Source organism: Channa argus, chromosome 22 (assembly GCF_033026475.1).
Source record: "Channa argus isolate prfri chromosome 22, Channa argus male v1.0, whole genome shotgun sequence".
Taxonomy (NCBI): domain Eukaryota; kingdom Metazoa; phylum Chordata; class Actinopteri; order Anabantiformes; family Channidae; genus Channa; species Channa argus.
Genome location: NC_090218.1, coordinates 5231928 through 5244459, shown reverse-complemented (window position 1 = coordinate 5244459; position 12532 = coordinate 5231928). Strand labels below are relative to the sequence as shown.

The following is a 12532-nucleotide window of genomic DNA, read 5'->3' as shown; positions in this document are numbered from 1 at the left end:
GCCTACTGGTAGGTGGTTGTTGTTAATTTAAATTGCTATTTATGTGGAATTTTAGAGCTGGGAGTGGGAACACCTGCTATTTTACTAACTAACGTTGAAATATTCAAATTGTAAATCTCGGCGACTGTCGTGCAAGAGGTAGAGCGGTCATCCACCAATCTCACAGCTGTTGGTTCGATCCCTGACTTCTCTGGTCAGTTGTCGAAGTGTCCTTGAGCAAGACGCAATGTGTTGCATAGTTAGCTGATAAAGCTAATTATGATAGAGCTGCTTCAAAAGCAAGTTTAACAAATAGCCCCCACCACACACACACACGATTTGTGATGAATTATTGTAATAGTAGGTAATTTATAATGACCAAAATTTCTTTCAAATTTAAGGATTCAACAGATGTGCTGTCATGATGCTTGGTGACCCTCAAAAACAGCATCAACTGTTTCTTATAATTATTATAGATTAATTGCTAACAGCTGTCTTTGCTTTGTTAGGCTGAAGATGACCTAAAACTGATTGATAGTGCAAAATATGATGCAATACAAAAATACCTATGACAACTAAGAGAGGAGAAAAAGAAAAACAAGGAGAATGAACTAACACTTCAAAGTGTCCAAAAAAACTGTTGAGACACTTCAGATTGGAACAAACAATGCCTTTACCCAAGGTAACGAAAAAACAAAACCTGTCATAACGAAAAACGAAACCTGTCATAGAGTCAGATGCTTCGGAAGAAGATTACATGGAAACAGCTTTCCAAAATCAAGGTTGAAAGCTAGAAAGCAAAAGCTCCTGAGCAAGAGAAGAATGGACATCAGAAGATGAAAAGAGTGATGTATAAAGAGACTCAGAGAGCATGATGAAGTGAAAAGTTGTAGAGCATAACAGCTGGAAAGGGAGGTAAAAACTTGTCACAAAAGAATAGACATGGAGCATGTCAGGGAAGAATAACGGCCAAGAAAACATTTGACATGTGATTGATGAGAGTTGTGAAGAAGTGACAGAAGAAACCAGTAAGAAAGAAGTGACAGCCCAGTTATTACATGTTGGAGATCAAGTTAAAGAGAAGAGAAGGAAGAAAAAGTAAAGGAAATACAGAAGCTCTGGAAAATGGAAAAATGAGATGAGGACAGATGGAGGAGTCACAACAAACAGGCCAAAACATAGTTTGAAAAGAATAAGGCTGTCACTTTTGAAGAAGTGACGAAAGAAACCAGTAAAAAAGAAAAGACAGCACAATTGTCACATCTTGGAGATCAGGTCAGAGAGATGAGAAAGAAAAGGGAAAATGTCAAAGAAAAACTGGACTACATACAAAAGACATGAAGACAGACAGGCAAGAGGAAATATCAGTTTAAGAGAAAGATGTGGAGAGAAAACTGAAAGAAAAGATGAGCAAGAGAAAGACAAGGAACTGATTGAGGGCCAAGAAACAGAGACAGCACAGGTATCAGGAACATCAAAACAACCTGCTGTAAGGGGGGGGGGGGGGGGGGGAGAAGAAGCTAGACAAGAAGAATGTCTAGGAAATAAACATAGGGAAAACAAGTTGTTAGAAGACCCTAGAGGTGGCTGAGAAAAAAGAGAAATGGAAATTAATGGAGTCAAAATCCACTTTTGATACTGAAAATGAAGTGGAAAAGCTGAGACAGACACAGAAAATGAGGACAGTGGGAGGAAGACTTGTTGGAGCATATGGCATATGGTAGCTAAGGGAGTTCACTGAATTCATGCTGACAGCCTTTTATTCCTATAATTTCATAGAAAATCTTTCATGCAGTCAAATATTATCAGCAGTTAAATTTGGAATATTTGTCACTTGTGACTTTTCATTGAAGATAATGAGCCCATTGCAAACCAGTTCATGCTGATGATGGTTTAAATACATAATAAACATTTTACAGTTTAATATAAAGTGCAAATAATGCTGTTTTTAGTAGGTAACAGATATCAGGCCTTTAATAAAAGCTTAGAAAATAGAGTACAGTATACATTCTGCCAAATGACTAAACGTAAACTGCAAATGATGGTTTATTAGAAACAATTGTCATCCTCAAGGATTCTTTACAGTCATCAGTCAAACGGTATGGACTTGTGCTTTGTTATATATTACTATTATATATTATTATTATTATATTATATATTAGTACCTACAAATTCATAAATTTGTATACTCACACTTTGTTAGAGATGTGAAATTAATTCCTGACTATAATTTAATACTTCAATGTATATGAGTCCATGATTAGGTACATGCAAAATCCTGCATGCAAAAAAGCTGTAAATACTGACAATTGTCTATTTATAATAGAGAATATAATAGATGGATGTTTCAAGGGACTTAATGTGAAACTCATATTCACACAGAACACGGTAAGAAACCAAATTCAGTTACACACTGAACCTTTCACTTCTACCTACCCCACTATCTTGTAATGAGTTCCTTTGCTTCAGTTGCTGCCTCTCTTGTTACAAAACCATGGTTACGCATTGTTTCCATGACAACTGTCAACAAACTTAAAAGGTTAACTACAAAGTCAAACTATAAGGGCAAACTTCAAAGCCATATGACGTCCTTAATGACATCATCAGTACACTTTTACATATACTTCTTAATCTAATTAACCTTACAATACGCAACATAAACAAAATAGAGGAAACCCTGGTTGGCTCATACATACCTGGGCCCAAAATGTGCTCCAATATTAGAAACATTCACAAACGTAATTTGGAAGCCATTGCTAAATTACTTTTGCACAAAAAACACAAAAACAAATCATGCAATAACATATAAACTTAATGACTAATCTTCTATCGTGTTCTCTCTTCTTTATTCTGGTGTCAGAGGTTACCAGCACTTAACACACCATAGGAGATCAGTCTTTACCACTGTCTCATTGTGATTCTTTGAGAAAACAGACCTTGGGTCCATCAACCTCATTGGTCCTCGTCTTGATACAAACCTGACAGACTAGACCTCGTTCATCGTTTATTGTGGGGATGATTTTGCCAATCCCCCGTGAGGTTCTGGGTGCTGACTCATCAACAATCAAACCCAATGTCCCCAGGAACAAAATTGCGGTTTGCATTTGACAATTTTGCCGCCTTTGGAGCTCAAGCAGATATCCTTAGTCCAACGTTTCCAAAACAGATCTGCCATATACTTGACTTGTCTCCATCTACGGTGGGCGTAAAGATCGTCTTTCTGGAAAATTCCTGGAGGTGTCGATGGTTGGGTTTTTAGGAGAAGAATATTGTGATTTGTTGTCAATGCCTCCAAGTCATTTGGTTCATTGGAAGTTGTAGTTAAGGTCTGGCTTTCACTTCACAGAGTAATGTCTGCAAACCCTCTTCATCCAAACGTTGATCTTTCAATGTAGCATCGAGTAGTTTTGTAATGGAACGGATTAAATGCACCCATACCCCTCCATAGTGGGAAGCAGGTGGAGGATTAAACATCCACTTGATGCCTTTCAGTTCATCCAGCATGCACAAAGTTCTCTTCTGGGACGGCAAGAGTGTCCTTGCAAGCTAAGTCAGCCTTTATGCTTAAAGTTGTGGGCTCATGTTCTCCAATTGACCTTGATTTCATGCTGTCACGCTGAAGGTGATCCCAATTTGAGATACTCATTCATGCTACTTATGAATTAAGAGCCTGGATGGCTCCCAATATCCTCCATTTTAATAGAAAAAAAGACAGAGTCTTTGGTCCAAGCACCAGCAGTGGCCCCTCCCTTGTAGACCTGGGCTTTGTTAAACCTACTGCACAGATTTTGGTGTTACAGGCACAGGTGGACAGGTTTTTACTTGGACAGGCAGGTTAGTTCAGTGGTAAAAGCCAGCTTCTTTCACTTAAGGCAATTTAACAAAAATTTAAATCATAGTAATCCATGACAGTAATCCATGCTTTTGTCACAACTAGGCTGAATTACTGTAATTTTCAGTACTTTGGCATCTCTCACTTGTCCATGTCCCATCTTCAGTTGGTACAAAATGCAGCTGCATTTACCGTTTGTTTACCGGAACAAGGAAAAAAGAGCACATTACCCCAGTTTTAGCCTCACTGGCTGCCTGTCCATCTTAGAGTTCCCTTTAACATTCTTTAATTTGTTTTTAAATCCTTAAATTGTCTTTGTGAAATTTTGGAATGCACTGCAAGTTAGACAAGCGGGAAACGTACTTTTCCTCCCTGGCTTTTGAGTTGATTGTACTATTTTATTGTATTTTATTTCTTTAATTCTTTAATACTTTTTATTTTATTCATATATACTTTTGACATTGTTTTTTAATTGTTAAGCACTTTGGCTTTTGACCTAGTATGAGTAGTTGATTTCACTATTGGCCACAGGGTTCACATATTCAAAGCTGTACAACCTACATGTTTGCATGACATATTCTATTCGGTGTGGAATAGAATAGCCTATGATTTGTGTGTATGTGTGTGTATGAGAGAGAGAATTTGATAAAACTGTACATGAAGTATAAGAAATATGGCAAGAAATCAACCAAGTGTGGTAACAGAATGGCAGCAGAAAAGATGGGTCGACAATTGTACACCATCCAAAACAGTGTTAGGTCCACAAGGAGCAGAGGAGGAAATAGAAAGGAGGAGGTGGTAATGACCAGGCTACGAATAGGCCACAGTAACCTAAATAGTAGTCTTCAATTAATAGGGAAACATCAGACTGGCGTTTGTGAAGAATGTCAGGAGTTAGAAACGGTGGATCCTGTTATATTAAACTGTAGGAAGCAACATAGCCGAGAAAGGACGTGATGGGTGAGTGGAGAAAGCAAGAAGTGTTGCATGTGGAATTAAAGGACACATTAGCCAAATAATCAATGTAGCGGTGGTTTAAAGAAGGCCTGCTATTAATATATAAGAGCAGAGATATAAGAGAGAGGATATAAGAGTATAGTACATGTAGGGAAAGGTTAAAACCAGAAGATGGCAGCAGTACAGCAGGTGGGTTGCATGGAGCCATAGAAGCCCCAAAGAAGAACAAATGTGGCCCCTCTCCCTCCTCCTCTTCCTGCGGTGTCGGTGTTGTGCTGCCGTCGGCTTGTAAACATGGCTACTGCTGGAGCAGCTGGAGACGACCTGAAGAAAGAGCTCACATGTGCGATTTGTTTGGACTTCTTCAAAGATCCTGTCATACTGAAATGCGGGCATAATTTCTGCCGGTTTTGCATTTGTATGCACTGGGATGAAAATGGCGGAGACTACGGGTATCAGTGCCCTCAGTGCCGAACGGTAAGTCAATACACGTTAACTGCCTTTCGCAAGTGATTTTCTTGATAAATTAGGTTATGGACGCATTGTTTAAAAGTTTTCACAAGCAGATTCAAAGTGGCTGGCGGAGGAGTTGTCTCGGTGGAATAACATCAGCTACGCAGTAGCATTTTGATGCTAACGTTGCTGTTGCTATGATATCTGGTTTGCTGGCTTTAGCTAGCTACTGCTAATCTTCCTCCTTTCAGCTGTTCCCTTTCAGGGGTCGCCCCAGCGAATCATGTGCCTCCATCTAACCCTGTCCTCTGCATCCTCTTCACTCACACCAACTAACTTCATGTCCTCTCTCACTACATCCATACACCTCCTCTTTGGTCTTCCTCTAGACCTCCTGCCTGGCAGCTCCAACCTCAGCATCCTTCTACCAATATATTCAAAGTCTCTCCCCTGAACATGTCCAAACCCCCTCAATCTGGCCTCTCTGACTTTATCTCCAAAACATCTAATGTGAGCTGTCCCTCTGATATGTCCTCATTCCTGATCCTGTCCATCCTCGTCACTCCCAAAGAGAACCTCAACATCTTAAGCTCTGCTACCTCCAGCTCTGCCTCCTGTCTTTTCTTCAGTGCCACTGTCTCTAAGCCGAACAACATCGCTGGTCTCACCACCGTCTTGAACACATTTCCTTTCATTCTCAGTGATTCTATTTTATGACACAACACACCTGGCACTTTTCTCCTAATAATAATGAGCTAACTTTGTGCTTTAGCCATTAAAGCGTTGCTGTAATGTTAATGATAAATAAATACACGCACACAATAAACAGACAAATAGTGACTTTTGTGTCATGGCAAAAATGACCATATCTGGTCTTAGACACCTCAAGTGTAATTGGTAAAGAAGCTTCAAAATCCAGGATGTATTATAGGGTTTTATTATCTTGCAAGAGAGAAGTACATCGACAGAGTTTCAGTTCTCTATCCTATGCAGTTCTAAACTTCATACATTACTCATTAGTTTTATAACTTTCTGTTGCTGGGCAGAACATTCTCCAACCTCAAGCTACTGCCCCCAGCCCTTTTCTCCTTTTATGGAAACCTTTTCCCTTTTCAGCACTTTGATAAGCAGCTTTGAGCACGGAGTGACTCTGGGTCACTACAGTGTGGGATGGTCTGCTGTTAGACAATAACTGACCTTGGAGCAGTTCTGCAAATACTTCAAGACAAAACATGTATATGAGACAAAGTTTGAACAACATACAATCTTTTAAACATTCTTCAAAAGTACACTGAGTACAAGTTTCTATTATGAGGTAAAATGCTAAGGATTAAATAATGATTACATTTAATCCTTAATACTTGATTTTCCATCACACTTTGTGCTTCTTCACAAGACTATTTATTTGTCGTTCTTTGTTCTCTCAGGTGTTCAACAAGAGGAGCTTCACGAAAAACTATCTGGTACAGAACCTGGTGGCCAAACTAGATGATCTGGAGTGTCTGGGGTCTTGTCCTGCACCATCCAAGCCTGTGAAAGTAGATGGAAAGTGTGAACAACATGGAGAAGAGCTGAAACTGTACTGCCAGACTGATAAGAGGCCTATCTGTGTAGTGTGCAGGGAGTCTAGAGCACACAGGTTGGCCATGTTCCACTTTTTCATAGAGAGGAATGGTTGACAAATTAGCTAATAGGTTAGCCTGTGTGTGTGTGTGTGTGTGTGTGTGTGTGTGTGTGTGTGTGTGTGTGTGTGTGTGTGTGTGTGTGTGTGTGTGTGTGTGTGTGTGTGTGTGTGTGTTTAAATTATATTTCCTCTTTGCAAATCAATTGCCCAATTGCAACTTTGGTTCTGATTGGCCACCAAAAATGCTCAGATCTGGTTGCAAGTGTGGACATATACTTTTATGACTCTTAATGCCCCAGCACTGTGACAGCTCAGCATGTGACAGCAACCACAGTATTAAACCTTAAACACGATTTTGTTATCAAGTATTGATCGACAAAATTATCGATATTAGTATTATTGATATAAGAAATAGTATGTGAGAAGAATACTAGTACTAAACAAACGTGTTTTTCCTAATCATTCAGTATTGCCCCCATGCCCCTGCAATACTTCTGCCAAGTATATATATATATATTGATATTTTCTTTTCAACGTTGTCTTGTCAGTCAAATGCCCCTCGTTAGCTTTAACAAAAAAAGTTGATATGAGGTGGTGCAATGTTGTCATTCCTGGACAAAAGTTAAGCGGTAACATACCAGTTCCGTTATTGGTTTCTCGTATTATCTAAATCGCATGCATTTTTTAATGCTTTAATACACCTATCATACATTTTATCCCCATTTCTATTAGTCTTTTTTTTTTTGTTTTTAATACTAAATGCTTGATATTATCTTTAGTTGCTTAATTGGGTTAAAACAGTCATGTCATGCACGTAGGCTTGCACAATAGTACTTGCTACTTCATTTTTGCAGCGTACTGTTATCTGTCCGCTTGTCTTTAAACGTTAACAGCAGATTATACTGTTAAGTTTTACTGTTTAACTCTTTTAAGTTTGCTGTTGGCGTAGTTTTAATTTAGGTTTTGTGAATTGAGAATAGTCTTATTCATCTTATACTAACGTTCTCGTGTTGATGTAGGCACTGTATACATACAGTTGTTGCCAATATATTAAAATGCATAAAGCTCAGGTATCTACTTTGCCTTTTAGCCATAACTGCAATTCAACTCCTGTAACCTTCACTGTTTCACTGTCACAACCTGTTCATTTAGTAGCTAAATGTGGTAAAATAATTAAAATTAATAAATTCATGGTAAAATTAATGGTTTCCATACATGGTCCCTGATGAAAAATGGATAACGACTGACTGTTGTTGGTGGCAAAATAAGTGTTTTGAGATTGTGTGACAAATACCTTAGAAAATTACTCACTTGGTATTTGCTTTATTATGGTTTCAGACACCATGAGGTGGCACCAGTGCCAGAAGTTGTCAATGACATGAAAGTAAGTCTGCATAAATCTTCTGGTATTCATTTTTAACGTTACATTTGAGCAAAAAAAAAATTGTATTTGCCATGTGCGTTTTTGAGTATCCAGTATTATGATTCATTATGTCCTGTTTTTATGTGTGTATGTGCCTTGATGTACATGTTTGTTACAGATGGAGTTAAAACTGAGGTTAATCGAGCTCAACTGGCAGAAATCTCAATGTGTAAAAGTTAGAACCGCTGATGGGCGCACCAAAAGTGAAGTGAGGGTACGGACTGGACCTTATATGTTACACGCTAAGCTTGCAATTTAAGTTGAGTTTAACCATCTTTCAACATCACAACCTTTACTAATTTTATATCATGTGTTCACTTAAATACAATATTGCAAAACAGCTTAGTGACACAATTATTATCATGAAATGCTTGATGTACAACACTGCACTGAACCACTGATACTTCTGACATCAAATCCTTCAACCTCATCTTCTGAATTGCTGTCCTCAGTTGAAGAAACAGAGACTCAAGGAGAAGATTGAGGCAGATGTGGGTGCCTTGGTGCAATTCTTGTTAGATGAGAGAGACTCCCTGCTTGAGAGCCTGGATGCAGAGGAAGTGGCCACCATGGCTGTCATAGATGACAACCTGAAGACTGTGGAGACAGAGGCAGCAGCTGTGGACAAAGCTATAGCTGATATTCACAGCCACATCAGTGGGAAAACTAGCTTTGAGGTCAGTCCTATCACATCAGCTTTTTGATTCATGGAACCAATTTATCCTGAGCATTTGCGAGTTTCATATCAATATCTGTTCAGATTATGCAGTACTGAATATCATCCTACACTGCAGGTATTTTTATTTCTTTGGTTTCTGGTTTCTGAAATCGGGGTAGGGGATTCAGGAAGCCTGATTTCCCTTGAAGGATTTCTGTCAGTGAATGCTGTGTATGGGCGTAACCATGTTTCTTTCTCAAACTGTGTAACAAAAAGCTGCAGAGTGAAGGACATGCAAGTGAATAATCATTACTGGGGCGATGCCACCTCATTTTTAAAGCAAAGTCGGCCTTACGTCTGACAGAAAATGTAATTAAAGCAAGGTGCGTTGTAGAAGTCCAAAAAAGTCACTTTCGTGTTTCCCCCACTTTTATTTCCCTTAATATCCCCCTGTGCTGTCACTCTGCTGTGACACAAGCGCATGCGCGCACACACACACGCACACACACACACACACACACACACACACACACACACAAACACACATAAAGAAAAGTCCGAAAGCAGCATTTTCTGTCACTATACAGTTAAAATCTGTAAACCAGGGTGGAGTACTGATGAGGTTATTCTTATTCTTATTATTCTTATTCTGCATGGACATGCAGCTTTCCAGTAACCAGGTTTCTTAGGTGCATATTACGTTCTACAAGTACCTGAGAGTCCCCTAGTTACTTAAGTGCATGTAAATGTAGTAATGTCTACGCTCTAAATACTAATGACTGTATGTAAACAAAATTGTTAGATTAATATCGTGTTTGTGAAATTTTTTTTCTTCTTTTCTCCAACAGAGCCTTTCTGAGACATTCAATGCGTAAGTAGCAGACACTTGTTTTAATATTTATACATTCATATTAAAAGACCTAAAAATCTTTGAGTCTAATTGCTCTTTCTTCCACAGGATCATCCATTGCAAGCATTTCACTTCTCTTGAACCAGTTAATTGTCCAACTGAATTCACAGACTTCTCAGGCCCTTTTCAGCTCATCATGTGGAAGAAGATGATGCACGTACTGCATACCAGTGAGTTTAGGCTTAAATATACTTTTAAAATAGTTAAGCGTTATTTGACACAATCCAACTATGAATAATTAGTAGGCTGGGTTCATGTATAGATATAGATTAATTATTGTGCCCTCAGATCTTCTATCAATTATAATACCTTTCTACTCTGTTCTTTTATGAGCTGGCATTTTTAGCTGTGTTGTAGCAGTAAATGCCAAATTCAGTTCTTTGTGGTTTTTAATGATTGCAGTGCCAGCTTCAGCACAGTGTAAGAGCAGATTAAATTTATCTCACGTTCTCTTTTTGTAGTGCCTCAGAACCTCACTTTAGACCCAGACACTGCTCATCTCAACCTACTTATCTCAGACTTTGACACCAAAGTGGAGGAGGGCCGTGTTCGCAACCAGGAGCCAGACTTACCGGCTCGCTTCACACGATTCTGTGGTGTCCTTGCCACAGCCCAGTATGCCAGTGGCCAGCATTATTGGGAGGTGGATGTGAAGGACAAAGGCGTTTGGTACCTGGGAGTCACCACTGAGTGCAGCAACAGGAAGGGCTTTGTCAGCCTTACTCCGTCTGCAGGATATTGGAGCCTGTGTTTGCAGGACCGCCTGTATGCCAATGGGGAGGATGGACGCATTCCGGTCGCTGACTACTGGAACTCACCCCGCGTTGGCGTGTACCTAGACTATGACAATGGGCGGCTCAGTTTCTATGATGCTGTCACAATGAAGAGACTATACATGTTTGACACGTGCTTTGAAGAGCCTGTCTACCCTTTCTTCAGCCCAGGGAAGAATGATCCTGGCAGCAGACTGCAGATATGCCATTATTACTGAGAGAGCTGTGATGGGTGTTTTTAAGTGTAGTTTTCTATGAGTCAGCTCATTTATGGCAGGGTATTCAGATTTGCTGCTCACAAGGTTTTATAATCATAAAGTGGCAGCATAATTTTTGGCCCTTGGAACGACCTACTGTATGTGTTTGAGCTGTCACTTGTTGGTCTTACAGGTGTTATAAAAGAAGTGATAACACTGTTACACGGTTGTAATGAAGAACTTAATTTCTCTCATTTTTGATTTTGAAAATTTGGAATTTAGTATTTTTCAACCTAGACACACACTGTAGGCTTCTGCCCTGTATTGCTATGGCCCGGGGTTTGAAGAGGTGCTTTGCTGTCTATATCACTGTGTTTGCTGGGATAAAGATGCCCCAGATTCCCCAGATGCTCTTGTTCAGAGCACATCTCCTATAAGCAACTGCTATGCCATTCTTCTGTACATTTACGTATGTTTTTTGTCAGACAAGGTCAGTAGTGTTTCCTGGTTGGGTAGAATTTGAAAGAAATATGACATAGTTATCACATTGATGGTTGCTGACAGCTCAGATTCTGTAATTCTAGACTGAAGATTAGTCAGTGCTGATAGTTATCAGAATAGTTGATAATTGATCAGCGCGTAAAATCCGTACAGATAATTTTAATAATTTTTAATTATTGTTTTTTTTTTATTCTTGACTTTGAACTGTTATCTGTGTATTGCTAAGTCAAATTTCTCTGAAAAGTGATACCGAAGGTGCAGTCATGCTGTTTCGTTGGAAGTCTTTCAAAAGCTGAAATCTTTTATCAGTCAGCCTGAAAACAAGCAGATTCAACAGATGGCAAGTTTTACAGCCTTGTCTTTAAACATGTCACCTTCATGCATGAACCTGTTTATGGGTTCTAAAAGACACTTTTAGCATTCCCTGCCAAGACCCCGGTGGTTTTGACTAAAATAAAAACCTTTTGAAATTTTAAAAGGTCCATTTTTTTTTTTCTTTTTTTTTTTTTTTTTAATTATTTACAGAATTTACCATTTATTCTTAATATTCTTGTTAAATAATTTTGCCTTTGTTACTAATTACTTGCTGTTGAATTTGTTCTGGTGCTGAAATTTGGTCCTGACATATTTGGGTCTTGTGTGTGAGCTTTTATTTTTTTCATTTCTTTAAAATGTTTTAATGTGTCTGAACTATATATATATTTTTTTCCTTCTCTTAAAAACTTGATTTAAACAGTATCTTAATGGCTTTGAATTTTTGCTGTTATAGGGGTTTTTGTTTTAATCTTTGTCTGATAATCCTACTGAGGAGTGTAGTAGAAACATTTAACATTATTGATCAAAATTAAGACGGGCAAATTGCCACATCAATCCCCAGACAGCTCATTTTCAGTTTATTTTCTGGTTTCTAACAACTCTGCTTTTTGAGTATTGTTGATAAATGTTTTTTTTTTTTTTTTTTTGATAAATTGTATCTCATACTACTGTTACATACTATTCATTGCTGAATTAATTTCATTGCTGAATTTTATGTAGCTTAGCAGACCTGAGTCTTTAAAGTGTGACAAAAAATAATCTTGGTAGTCTGTGGCCCTGTCACCTGCTGTTCATGTGCTTGGTGCTTTTCAGTTTACAATAAGATTAAATGAGGGGAAAAGTACCTCTGTTGTATTTTCTTTAAAGTCTGTATCATCCATCCTCTGGTTTCTGCCAAGAGGTTTCTAAT

The 12532-nt window shown here is 38.6% G+C and overlaps 1 protein-coding gene across 1 annotated transcript; it reads left to right on the top strand.

Annotated features, from left to right (window-relative positions):
- Positions 1-4998: 4998 nt before the first annotated feature.
- trim47 (tripartite motif containing 47) lies at positions 4999-12466 on the top strand. The gene is made up of 8 exons (XM_067492735.1): positions 4999-5245; positions 6649-6860; positions 8184-8229; positions 8387-8482; positions 8721-8945; positions 9775-9797; positions 9885-10006; positions 10298-12466. The coding sequence occupies exons 1-8, from the start codon at positions 5063-5065 to the stop codon at positions 10825-10827; spliced, it is 1437 nt and encodes a 478-aa protein (XP_067348836.1). The 5' UTR covers positions 4999-5062; the 3' UTR covers positions 10828-12466.
- The last annotated feature ends 66 nt before the right edge of the window (positions 12467-12532 follow it).

What these genes read in the sequence shown, in the direction of transcription:
- trim47 (XM_067492735.1), top strand. Translation starts at nt 5,063, where the DNA reads ATGGCTACTGCTGGAGCAGCTGGAGACGACCTGAAGAAAGAGCTCACA. An exon ending in AGTGCCCTCAGTGCCGAACG is followed by an intron (nt 5,246 to 6,648) that starts GTAAGTCAATAC and finishes TTGTTCTCTCAG; the next exon opens with GTGTTCAACAAGAGGAGCTT. An exon ending in GCACCAAAAGTGAAGTGAGG is followed by an intron (nt 8,483 to 8,720) that starts GTACGGACTGGA and finishes TGCTGTCCTCAG; the next exon opens with TTGAAGAAACAGAGACTCAA.